Here is a 13591-nt window from a genome sequence, read left to right on the forward strand (position 1 = left end):
GAGACTCTGGCTCACCCATGTGTTGGGTTTTAGGTGTTAAGGAAGATGCAGAGACGCCACAGCAGCAACACGGATAACATTCCACCTGAAAGGTAGGCATCCCTGCTTCTGTTCCATCTGAGGGCTCTAGGCTTCGGGTGGTGAGGGGCAACCCGAAACTGGATTGAACAATACCTCACCCTCAGCGTTAGTTGTTAGAGTCACACTGATGGCCTCATACTAAACATTCAATGCATAATAGCTTGCTCTTTCTTTTATGCTAAATTTCAAAGTCTTGTGTGATAGATGAGCCACCTGACTCATTGTATCAATGAATGTACCTGTGGAATTTTGATTTATAGAGATGTCTTAGTCCATACAGGCTGCTATCACAAAAATATCATAGAATGGGTGGTTTAAACAACAAATGTTTATCTCTCACAGTGCTGGAAGCTAGGAAGTCCAAGATGAAAGCTCCAGCATATTCAGTGTCTGCGAAAGGCCCACTTTCTGGTTCACTGATGGCCATTCTTTTGCTATGTCCTAATGTGGTGAAGGGAAAGGGATCTGTCTGGGTCTCCTTTTTAAGGGCACTAATCCCATTCGTGAAGAGCCCATCTCATCACCTAATCATTCCCAAAGGCCCACCTTCCAGTACAATCAAATTACAGGTTAGGTTTCTTTTTTGAGAGAGAGTCTTGCTCTGTTACCCAGGCTGGAGTGCAGTGGTGATCATGGCTCACTATAGCCTCCAAATCCTAGGCTCAAGCGATCCTCCTGCCTCAGCCTCCTGAGTAGCTGGGACTACAGGCATGTGCCACCATACCTAGCTAATTTTTTAAATTTTTTGGTAGAGACGGGGTCTCACTAAGTTGTCCAGACTGGCCTCAAACTCCTGGGCTCAAGCGATCTTCCTACCTTGACCTCTCAAAGCCCTGGGATTATAGGTGTGAACCACTGCACCTGGCATGGGTTAGGTTTCAACATAAGAATCTACACAAACACTGAGATCATAGCTCTGAGAAACAACACGGAGAGGCTAATGACATTGAAAGATGAGATTTTTATTTCTTCCATTTCTCAAGATGAGGGGGCATACTACTGCTTGCAGGGCCACCTGGGGAAGCACCAGCAATAATCAGAGGGCAGAAAGGACCGAGGAAAAAGCATAGGCCACAGCCTTTATTGTGTTTTCTGGGGGAAAGAAAGGCAAGGCAGGGGCAATAGTTTAGGACTGGCTAGTTTGAATCATGTTGGTGGGCTCTGGGGTACCGAGGTGGTTTCTTTTTTTTATTTTATTTTTTATTTTTTTTGAGATAGGATCTCCCTCTGTTGCCCAGGCTAGAATGCAGTGGCATGATCTCGGTTCACTGCAGCCTCGACCTCTCAGGCTCAAGCAATCCTCCTACCTCTCAGCCTTCCGAGTAGCTGGGACTAAAGGCATGCACCACCATGCCCGGCTAATTTTTGTATTTGTAGAGACAGGGTTTTGTTATGTTTCCCAGGCTGGTCTCAAACTCCCGGGCTCAAGCGATCTGTCCGACTTGGCCACCCAAGCTCCTGCTCGCTGGGATTATAAGCGCAAGCCACCACGCCTGGCCTCAAGGTGCTCTTTAGTTTGGTGTCTGGCCCTAGATGATTTAGGACAGGAGAAATATTGGCTGCGTGTGTAAAACTTAGATGAAGGAAGGGCCATGCAGTGACTCACGCCTGTAATCCCAACACTTTGGGAGACCAAGGTGGGAGGATAACCTGAGTCCAGGAGTTGGAGACCAGCCTAGGTGACATGAGGAGATCCTGTCTCTACTAAAAAACTTTAAAACTAGCCACGTATGGTGGTGCATACCTATAGTCTCAGCACTTTGGGAAGCCAAGGTGAGAGGATTGCTTGAGCCCAGAAGTTTGAGATCAGCCTGGGCAAAATAGGGAGACCCTATCTCTACAAAAAATAAAAACTTACCCAGCATGGTGGCATGCATCTGTGGTCCTAGTTATGCAGGAGGCAGAGGTGGGAGGATTGCTTGAGCCCAGGAGGTGGAGGTTGCAGTGAGCTATGATTGCACCACTGCATTCCAGCCTGGGCAACAGAGTGAGACCCTATCTCAAAAAAAAAAAAAAAAAAAAAAAGGTTAAATGAAGCAGTGGTTGGGGTTATGGGCTCTGGATCACAAGGACACGTAAATAACTTTGGCCGTTAGTTTGGCCCTGTGATTAATAGATACCAGGTAGAATCTAAAAAAAAAAAAAAAAAAAAAAACAGTTAAAAAACACTCATGAGCTAGAATTTTTTTTTTTTTGAGATGGAGTCTTGCTCTGTCACCGAGGCTGGAGTGCAGTAGTACAATCTCAGCTCACTACAACTTCCGCCTCCTGGGTTCAAGCTACTCTCATGCCTCTGCCTCCCGAGTAGTTGGGACCATAGGCACGCACCACCACGTTTGGCTAATTTTTTTGTATTTTAGTAGAGATGGGGTTTCACCATGTTGGCTAGGCTGGTCTCGAACTCCTGAGCTTGGGCAGTCTGCCCACCTCAGCCTCCCAAGGGGCTGGGATTACAGGCATGAGCCACTGCACCCAGCCTAGAATTTATATCTATTGAAACCCAAGAGGGAACACACCTGGGGGCCTGTTCTCAGATTGGGACAGCCTCCAGCCCCAGAAGCCCCGTGCTAGCACATACATCCAAGGGGCGGGCAGCCAAGCCTTCCCTTCCTCACATCCCATACCCCCTGTGACTCTGGGGTTGGCTACAGAATCACAAATGGTATCCCCCAGTCCCAGCACTGGGACTGAGTTTTGTATGGTGCCTGCCTGTTCTGCAGGGAAGAACACGGGGCTCAGCCAAACCCCAGCTCAGCCACTTCCCACCTGTGGTGACTTTGATATGTGACTTCACCCCTAGGTCTCAGCTTCTCCATCCAAAAATGGCAGGTAACAGAACTCAAGAGTTGCTTATGGGCCAAGCATGGTGGCTTATGCCTGTAATCCCAGCACTTTGTGGGGGTAAGGCAGGCTGATCACCTGAGATCAGGAGTTTGAGACCAGCCTGGCCAACATGCTGAAACCCCGTCTCTACTAAAAATACAAAAATTAGCCAGTGTGGTGGCAGATGCCTGTAGTCCCAGCTACCCAGGAGGCTGAGGAAGGAGAACCACTTGAACCCTGGAGGTGGAGGCTGCAACGAGCAGAGATCATGCGACTGCACTCTAGCCTGGGTGACAGAGTGAGACTCCTCCTCAAAAAAAAAAAAAAAAAAAAAAAGTTGTTTATGGATGAAGGAGTGAGTGTGAAGATGCAGAAACAGCATCCGGCTTGTAATAAGCCTGCCTGTTGGAACCTTTTCCGCCTCTAAAGACAACATTGTCATCTGCTCTCAAGTGAACCATGAGATCTCTTGCAGGCAGAGAGCACAGCAGGAAACTCAAACCGTGTATTGAGTGCTTATGCTGTGCCAACAGCCACATTAGCCCAGTGAGAGCACCCATTTTACAAATGCAGAAGCTGAGGCTCAGAGAGGGGAAGGAAATTACCTAAAGTCACACAGCCAGGAAGTAGCAGGGCTGAGATTTGGGCCCCCATCCCTGTGTCCCCCAGCACCTGTGCTTTGAGATAGCACATTTTGGCTGCCTAGTGTCTGAGCAGAACCACTTTTCCTCCTGGGTTGCCTCAAGCTCTGGCGCTTAAGTGGTTAAGTTGGAAGCACAGCCTCTGTCCCCCTAAGGAATATTCTTTCCCAGTCAGGCTGAAATCTCGGCTGGATGCAGGGGAGAGGCCCAGGGAAGGGAGGCCAGCTATAAAAAGCCCCTTGGTGAGTTGAGTCTTCCCTGGTTGTACTGGAGGCCCCTGAGCCCAGTGAACTCAGAGTGCTGGCAAGCTCAAGGGGGACAGGATGGCTTTCTAGGGCCCCTTGGGTGGCCACGGAGAGAGAGTGGCCTCCTCATGGACCAACATGGGTACCTGCCAGGGCTCTTGCTTTCTGAGCTGAGCTCTTTGAAGTGCAGAAAAAGCTCAAGGCCCCTTGAGGATCATAGCCATGGTGTTTGCTGTTGTTGTCATTATTAATATTATCATTATTATTATCCAGAGCCCAGTGGAGGAGGAGCGCATATTTCCTGGGCTTTTGGAGCCAGCAGGGATGGGGCTTGGTGAGGGAGGGAATCCAATCGTGAGTTTCCTCCATTGCACCAGATTTTTTTTTTTTTTTTTTGAGATAGAGTCTCACTGTGTTGCCCAGGCTGGAGTGCAGTGGCACAATCTCAGCTCACTGCAACCTTTGCCTCCCAGGTTCAAGCGATTCTCCTGCCGCAGCCTCCTGAGTAGCTAGGATTATAGGCATGCACCACCATGCCTGGCTAATTTTTGTATTTTTAGTAGAGAGGGTTTTTTGCCATATTGGCCAGGCTGGTCTCAAACTCCTGGCCTCAAGTGATTCACCGACCTCAGCCTCCCGAAGTGCTGGGACTACATGTGTGAGCCACCACACCCAGCCTGCTTCAAACTCCTGACCTCAAGTGATCTGCCCACCTCGGCCTCCCAAAGTGCTGGGATTACAGGCGTGAGCCACCACGCCTGGCCTCACTAGGTTTTTAGTAACATACCTGCAGGCCCAGTTTGTGCAGCCAGGGAAACCACCGTGTCCCACTGCTGTGTGTCACAGGTGTTCTGCAAGCTGTTAAATGGTTTTTCATGGATAAAAAGAATTCTGTGGTCAAATAAGTTTGGGGAACACTGGGCTTAAGCAAAGTCCATTATTTCACTTGCAGGCCTTCTCAGAGCGTTTAGTATGCCTGTTCATGTATTCTTTCAAACACTTTTTATTAAGCATGTTCTGAGTGCCAGGTGCATTGTGCGGGGTGGTAAAGATACAGTGGGGAGCAAGGGTATGGTCTTTGACCTTGTGGAGTGGAGCTCTGTCCAAAGCTATGGTTTGCAGCACTGACCACACATTAGAATCACTGTAACTGGGGGCAGTGGGGAATGGTGGCTCATGCTTGTAATCCCAGCACTTTGGGAGGCCAAGGCGGGTGGATCACTTGAGCTCCGGAGTTCGAGACCAGCTTGGCCAACATGGTGAAAACCCATCTCTACAGAAAATACAAAAATTAGCCAAGCATAGTGGCACACACCTGTAATCCCAGCTACTCGGGAGGCTGAGGCATAAGAATCACTTGAGCCCAGGAGGCAGAGGTTGCAGTGAGCCGAGATCGCGCCACTGCACTCTAGCCTGGGTGACAGAGGGAGACCCTGCTAAAAAAAAAAACAAGAATCAGTGAGGGGACTCTGAGTAACTTCAGATGCTGGGGCCCACCCATAAAGATTTTGATTCAGTTGGTCTCCAGTGGGGTCGGGGCACCTGTCTTTTGCAGAAGTTCCCCCAAGTGATTATAATATATGGCCAGGGTTGAGAGCCACAGGTCTCAAGGGAAAGATGAGGAATAAAATAACAGCTGTGATCAATCCTGTGCAGGTGACGTGAGGGTGCAGTGAGAGCAAGGAGCAGGGGACTGTCATTGTCTAGGAAGGAGTGAAGCCTCAATCCAGGAAGGGAGATTTTAGCTGAAATCTGACAGATGAGCGTGCGTTACCTAGTTGGGATGGGGTACGGGTTAGGGGAGACATCCGGTGAAGGTGATAGCCTGTAGTAGAAAGCCCTTGAATGATGAGAAAGGGGCACATGATAAGATTGGAGTTTGGGGCCAAATAATCCAGGGCGCCTGGCAACTTCATCTCTCTGAGCCTCAGTTTCTTTGTCAGTAAGGAACATGATATTTGGGAATGATATTTGTACCTATCTAGAGGGTTCCTCTGAGACCATGGGAAGGAACACAGAATGGGAAGCCCTGGGAGGGCTTTTAGTGGGATCGTGAAATAATCAAATACCGTCAGCCCTCCATATTCGTGGGGGAATTGCTTCCAAGACCCCATGGATATGAGAATATGCAGCTGCTGAGGTCCCTGGTATAAAATGGCTAGGACAGTCAGCCTTTTGTATCTGTGGGTTTTGGTCCACGACTCAAGGTTGGTTGAATCCTTAAATACAGATGCTGGACATACGTGTTTTATTATTATTTATTCATTTACTTATTTATTGAGAAAGCATCTCTCTCTGTCACCCAGCCTGGAGTGCAGTGGCGTGATCTTAACTCACTGCAACCTCCACCTCCTGGGCTCAAGCCATCCTCCCACCTCAGCCTCCCCACTAGCTGGGACTACAGGTGCGTGCCACCATGCCTGGCTACTTTTTAATTTTTTGTAGAGACAGGTTCTTGCAATGTTGCCCAGGCTGGTCTTGAACTCCTGGGCTCAAGCAATCTGCCCACCTTGGCCTCCCAAAGTGCTGGGATTATAGGCGTGAGCCACCATGGCTGGTCTTTTATATATTTTAAAACATATTTCCTGGAGCCAATTGCAGTGGCACATGCCTATAATCCCAGCTACTCAGGAGGCTGAGGTGGGAGGATCACTTGAGCCCAGGAGTTTGAGGCTCTAGGGAGCTATGATCACACTATTCCAGCCTGGGCAACAGAGTGAGACCCCCGTCTCACTCTGTGGATAATGGTCTCATATAATAGATGATATGAGATCAAGTATGAAAACAGTGGAAAATTTCCACCAAAGCCTCCCTCCTGCTGCCATTTCGGACTGAATAACATCTGGCATACATTTATTAAGCACCTACTGTGTGCCCTGGGTTGTGGGGTCCAGAGGATGAATGAAGCCCAGCCCATTATCAGTAAGCTCATGGTACATCTGGAGTCTCTTAGTGGTCTGTGGAGGTGCCTGCAGGGTGAGAGAAGGAGGGAGTGGCTCTTTGTCCTCCTGCTCCCCAACACATGCACGTCGAGCACATCGGCTCCGCTTGCATCTGTGGTGTGGACTGAGTTTGCAATGTAGTGATTCCACTTGAAAAGAGGATGAACCCTCGGCCGGGCACGGTGGCTCATGCCTGTAATCCCAGCACTTTGGGAGGCCGAGGCGGGCAGATCACCTGAGGTCAGGAGTTCAATACCAGTCTGGCCAACGTGGTGAAACCCTATCTCTCTAAAAATACAAAAATTAGCCGCACATGATGGCAGGTGCCTGTAGTCCCAGCTACTCGGGAGGCTGAGGCAGGAGAATCGCTTGAACCTGGGAGGCGGAGGTTGCAGTGAGCTGAGATGGCGCCACTGCACTCCAGCCTGGGTGACAGAGCAAGGCTCTGTCTCAAAAGAAAAAAAAAGAAAGAAAAGAGGATGAACCCAAGAATAGAAAGATGGTACCCAGAACTTGATGTTCGTAGGAAACTGCACCCAATTCTGGGCTCTCCATTCCTGCAGGCCTAACTCCGGGCTCTCTGCTCCGCCAGCAGTGGCTCTGTAAGAGCTACAGAATCCTTTGCCTGATTCCAACCCAAGAGGCCCTTGCTTGGAACTAGAGAAAGCAATATGGCACTGCAGGTCTTCCATAGGAACTAGAGATAACAGTTCCCACGTATTGAGAACCTATTATTGCAAAACGTATTTTAAATTTAACACCCCCAACCCCAGGAATTCTATTCAGGAATAAAGGCCCATTTTTCAGGTGAGAAAGCTGAGTGCAGAGGTATAAGGCCCCTAGAACAGGTGGAGCTGGAGTTTGAATGTGGGCCTCCCAGCTAAGTCTTCTTCACATTACTCTCTGCCGCCCACCCAATGTCAGCTGTGACCAAGGCTGGCCCCTCTGGGGAACTGGGGGCCATTGAACTTGAAGACTGCAGAGCCAGCGGTCCTTGGGATCCCGAGGTAATTCTAGAATCATAGAATTCTGTGCTCCCTTTTCAACGAAGTGTGCTGGTTACTAAAGTGGGCTCTAGAGAGAGTCGGCCTGGGTTCGAATCTCCCCTGCTCCATCCCTTACCAGCTCTGTGACTCTGGACAAGTTACTTTCTCTCTCTGAGCCTCCATTTCTTTATCTGTAAAGCGGGAATATCAGTAGGACCTAATTCCAGGGTTGATGGGAGGATTTAGTAAGTTAATCAATGCAAAACACTCAGAAGACTATCTGACACGTAGTAGGTTTCAATAAAGGTTACGACCTATTGTTATTAATATTATTTGTATTAGTTCCTAGGACTGCCGTAACAAAGTACCACACCCCAGGGGGCTTAAACAACAGAAATTTCTTATAACAAATTCTGGAGGCTGGAAGGCTGAGAGCAGGGTATCAGCAGGGTTGGTTCTTTCTGAGGCCTCTCTCCTTGGCTTGTGGACAGCCGTCTTCTCCCTGGGTCTTTACATGGTCTACTCTCTGTACCTGTGTCCTAATCTCTTCCTCTTTTTTTTTCCCCCACTTTTGAGACAGGCTCTCTGTCGCCCAGGCTGGAGTGCAGTGGCGAGATCTTGGCTCACTACAGCCTCAACCTCCTGGGCTCAAGTGATCCTCCCACCTCAGCCTCCTGAATAGCTGGGACTACAGGCATGCACCACCATGCCTGGCTAATTTAGCTCTATTTCTTGTAAAGATGGGGTCTCCCTATGTTGCCCAGGCTGGTTTTGAACAACTAGGCTCAAGTGATCTTCCCACCTCTGACTCCCAAAGTACAGGGATTACAGGCATGAGCCACTGCATCAGCCCTAACCTCTTCTTACAGGGACAGCAGTCACACTGGATTGGGACCCACTCCAGTGACTTCATTTTAACCTCATTGCCTCGTATAGACCCTATCTTTAAACAGGGTCACATTCTGAGGTCCTGGGAGGAAGGACTTCATGTGAATTTGAGGGGGACACAGCTCAACCCATAACATAATTGATATTATTAGTCCCCATCCTCCTCTGGAGTAAGGTCTTTTCCATCTGCCTGACTTCCTGGGGTTTCTCTCCCCTTGGCACCCAGAAACCGCAGCCAGGCGCTCAGCTCCGAGGCGAGTGTGGATGAAGGTGGCGTCTTTGAGAGTCTGAAGGCAGAGGCAGCCTCCCCACCAGCGCTCTTCTCGGGCTTATCAGGCAGCCTCCCCACCAGCTCGTTCCCCTCCAGCCTGGTGCTGGGCTCCTCGGCTGGCGGCGGGGACGTGTTCATCCAGATGCCCGCGTCCAGGGAGGAAGGAGGGGGCCGGGGCGAGGGGGGCGCCTACCACCACCGCCAGCCCCACCACCACTTCCACCATGGCGGCCACCGCGGGGGCTCCCTGCTGCAGCACGTGGGTGGGGACCACCGGGGGCACTCGGAGGAGGGAGGCGACGAGCAGCCTGGGACGCCCGCCCCCGCCCTGTCCGAGCTGAAGGCTGTGATCTGCTGGCTCCAGAAAGGACTCCCCTTCATCCTGATCCTCCTGGCCAAACTGTGCTTTCAGCATAAGCTCGGTGAGTTCTGGGGGCATGAGTGTCCTAGCCATGGGCTTCACAGGCAGGCTGCCTGCAGCCGGTGGGGTGGGGGCTCCTCCTCTGAAGCCCAGGGAGAGGCAGCAGAGACCAACATGGGCTTCAGGATGTGGGATTCTGAGTCAGACCTGGGTTCAAATCCTGGCCGACTAGCTGTGTGACTTCAGGCAAGTCACTTGGCTTCTCTGAGCCTCGGTTTCCTCATCTGTCTAGTGGGGGTTATGATAGAAACTTCCTCGCTGGTTGGCTGGTGTAAAGGAGTGCTGTGTAATAACTCAGACTGCTGGAGTCTGCACCCTAGCTCTGTCCCCTCCTAGTTGTGTGATGCTAGGTGCATTATTTAACCTCTCTGTGCCTCAGTTTCCTCATCTATCAAGTGGGGGTATGATTTTATAGTCTTCATGGGATCACAGTGATGTTAAATTTGAGTTAATATGTGTAAAACACATTATTTTTACTATATATGTGTGTGTATATATATACTATATATTATATATAGTATATATAATATATATAAAATATATATAATATATTATATATATTATATATTATATTATATATTATATATATTATATATAATATATTATATATAATATAATATATATATTATATATAATATAATATATATATTATATATATATATATTTTTTTTTTTTTTGAGACAGGGTCTTGCTCTTTCAGCCAGGCTGGAGCGCAGTGGTGCAGGTCTCAGCTCACTGCAACCTTCACTTACTGCAACTTTTGCCTCCCAGGTTGGTGATCCTCCCACCTCAGCCTCCTGAGTAGCTGGGACTACAGGCATGTGCCACCACACCCGGCTAAATTTTAAATTTTTTCATAGAGTCGAAGTCTCACTATATTGCCCAGGCTGGTCTCAAATTCCTGGGCTCAAGCAATCCTCCCACCTAAGCCTCCCAAAGTGCTGGGATTACAGGTAATGAGCCACTGCCCCGGCCTACTATATTTGTTATTAACACACATTGAAATATTTAACATAGAGCCTGAATTGAAATATTCAACACAGCAAATGATGAATAAATACTACCTATTGTTATTTTTAGGAAATAAGATAATGATTCATAAAGTGCTCAGCCTCCTATCTGACACATACTCAACAGTCAATAATTGGCCTCTAGTATACTGTTTTCTGTTTGTTTGTTTTGACATGGAGTTTTGCTCCTGTTGCCCAGGCTGGAGTGCAATGGCGTGACCTCTGCTCACTGCAACCTCCACCTCCCGGGTTCAAGCAATTCTCCTGCCTCAGCCTCCTGAGTGCCTGGGATTACAGGCAACTGCCACCACACCCAGCTAATTTTTGTATTTTTTAGTAGGGACGGGGTTTCACCATGTTGGCCAGGTCTCAAACTCCTGACCTCAGGTGTTCCATCCGCCTCAGCCTCCCAAAGTGCTGGGATTACAGGCGTGAGCTACTGTGCCTGGCCTAGTATACTGTTATTGTTATTATTAATCTTACTTACTGTTTTTTTGTTTGTTTGTTTTTGTTTTTGTTTTTGAGATGGAGTCTCACTCTGTCACCAGGCTGGAGTGCAGTGGCGCGATCTCAGCTCACTGCAAACCTCTACCTGCTGAGTTCAAGCGATTCTCAGCCCTAACCTCAAGTGATCCACCTGCCTTGGCCTCCCAAAGTGCTGGGATTACAGGTGTGAGCCACCACGCCCGGCTTACTTATTAGATCATGGTGTTGCTGTGCCCTGGCAGGCTTATACACTGTTGTTTTAGTACTGCAGTAGGAGTGATGGTAAGAATTATCTTGTGGCCTACTACTTTCCATGAGAAAATATCGGTCAGGTGCGGTGGCTCATGCCTATAATCTCAACACTTTGCGAGGCCGAGGCAGGAGGATTGCTTGAGGCTGGGAGTTCGAGACCAGCCTGGGAAACATAGTGAGACCCTATCTCTACTGAAAAAAAAAGAGAGAGAGAGAAAGCTTCGAGAGGAGACGAGACCATTCTTTATTTCTTATTTTCTTCTTTCTGGTGACTGCCAGCTCGCTCAGATTCCTCCACCTTCCTTGCTGGGGTGCTGCCCTATCAGCCCCACCCTTTCTATTCCTAGAAGTGAAAGCTGGCATCTTCCCCACTACCCTGAATTCTGGCATCACAGCTAAGTTTTGTTTTGTGAGTATGATCATTTTATTTTTCACTTGGCAGGTTTTTTTTGTTTTGTTTTTTAATCAAAGGGAAGAGTACCAAAAAGGATTATGGGGCTACTCATTCTTGTTTTATGTGCTTATAGTGAAGAAATACAGCTTCTACAAAGTAGATCTGGAAAAATAGCTGGAGTACACATACCTATTAAAAGAGTAAGTGAGACCAGGTACAGTGGCTCATGCCTGTAATCCTGGCACTTTGGGAAGCTGAAGTGGGTGGATCACTTGAGGTCAGGAATTCGAGACCAGCCTGGCCAACATGGTGAAACCCCATCTCTACTAATAATTCAAAAATTAGCCAGGTGTGGTGGCACACACCTGTAGTCCCAGCTACTCGGGAGGCTGAGGCACAAGAATCACTTGAACCCAGGAGGTGGAGGTTGCAGTGAGCTGAAATCGCACCACTGCACTCCAGCCTGGGCGACAGAGTGAGACAGTGTCTCAATAAATAAACAGTAAGTGCATCAGGTGAAAGAGGAATCCTGTCTACAAATAACAAAAAGCAGGACTCGAAAATCATTATTTGGGGAGAATTCCAAGATTGTAGCTTGGCAAACAGTGGCAATGAAATGACTGGTGGAAGAAAATTCAATTCCATTCTGCCATCTGCCTGGGTCATGTTTGTCTGTTAGCTGGGATTTTTTTTTTTCATTGAACATTAAACTTGAATTCCTTATGGCGTTGTAAGTTTTTTCTTTTTCTTTTTTCTTTTTTTTTTTTTTTTTTTTGAGACAGAGTCTTGCTCTGTTGCCGAGGCTGGAGTGCAGTGGTGTGATCTCAATTCACTGCAGCCTCCCCATCCTGGGTTCAAGCAATTCTTGTGCCTCAGCCTCCTGGGTAGCTGCGACTACAGTCACATGCTACCATGTGTGGCTAATTTTTGTATTTTACTAGAGATGTGATTTCACCATGTTGGCCAGGCTGGTCTCAAACTCCTGGCCTCAAGTGATCTGCCCACCTCGGCCTCCCAAAGTGCTGGGATTACAAGTGTGCGCCACTGCACCCAGCGGTGAGTTTTTTCAATGTATGCTTTTATCACAAATTCTATCTGATTCTATCAATCAGATTCTTTTTAAAAGTAGAAATAATAAGAGGCATCATTTACTAACTGCTAGGGATTATGATCTAGAAGCTTTATCCCTCTATGAGGTGTAAGTAATGTTATTGTTCTGTCCATTTTACAGATGAGGAAACTGGGGCTTAGAGAGGTGCAGTGACTTGCCCAAGCTCAAACAGAGAGGAAGTGGCAGAGCTGGGAATTGAACCCAGCCCTTACCAGACTGCACAGCCCATCCCCTGATCCAGTGCTATAAAGTATCCCCACAGGGACCTAAATCCTGTCCCTAAGTCAGAATGGCTCAGAATTCCCAGAGATTTAGATGGCAGCCCAAATCCCCAAGAAGTGGGATTTTTTTTTATTTTTCTCTCTTCTGTCAACTCTGAGGGGACCAGGGATGTGCCTTTTCCCCCATGTTGCTCAGCACCTGGGCTAGGCCTGATGAGTCTAAGTGGGTGACATCAGGCCCTTCTCTGTCCCACAGGCATTGCTGTGTGCATCGGGATGGCCAGCACCTTCGCCTATGCCAACTCCACGCTTCGAGAACAGGTCTCTCTGAAGGTGAGTCACTTTCCGACCTAGTCTCCTGTGGCTGCTGCAACAAATAAGCCACAAGCCAGGCACAGTCTTCCCGGCAAGTCTCCAGAGTTCATTGTATCATTCTTATGCCTTTGCGTCCTCATAGCTTAACTCCCACATATCAGTGAGAATGTACAATGTTTGGTTTTCCATTCCTGAGTTACATCACTTAGAATAATAGTTTCCAATCTCATCCAGGTCACTGCAAGTGCTGTTAATTCATTCCTTTTTATGGCTGTGTAGTATTCCACCATGTATATATGTATATACATATATATACACCACAATTTCTTTATACACCCGTTGATTGGTGGGCATTTGGGTTGGTTCCACAATTTTAAAATTGTGAATTGTGCTGCTATAAACTTGCGTGTGCAAGTATCTTTTTTGAATAATGACTTCTTTTCCTCTGGGTAGATACCCAGTAGTGGGATTGCTGGATCAAATGGTAGTTCTACTTTTAGTTCT

The 13591-nt window shown here is 48.0% G+C and overlaps 1 protein-coding gene across 5 annotated transcripts in view; it reads left to right on the forward strand.

Moving 5' to 3' along the window:
- The window catches only part of RNFT2 (ring finger protein, transmembrane 2), a 115216-nt gene that overhangs the window by 2846 nt on the left and 98779 nt on the right, over positions 1–13591 (forward strand). For all 5 annotated transcript variants that reach the window (XM_008957814.3, XM_008957818.3, XM_008957817.6 and 2 more), the window contains exons 3-5: positions 34–92; positions 8833–9299; positions 13029–13105. In XM_008957814.3, the coding sequence (XP_008956062.3) occupies positions 34–92; positions 8833–9299; positions 13029–13105 (603 nt within the window). The remainder of the gene's footprint in view (positions 1–33; positions 93–8832; positions 9300–13028; positions 13106–13591) is intronic.

Source organism: Pan paniscus, chromosome 10 (genome assembly GCF_029289425.2).
Source record: "Pan paniscus chromosome 10, NHGRI_mPanPan1-v2.0_pri, whole genome shotgun sequence".
Lineage (NCBI taxonomy): Eukaryota > Metazoa > Chordata > Mammalia > Primates > Hominidae > Pan > Pan paniscus.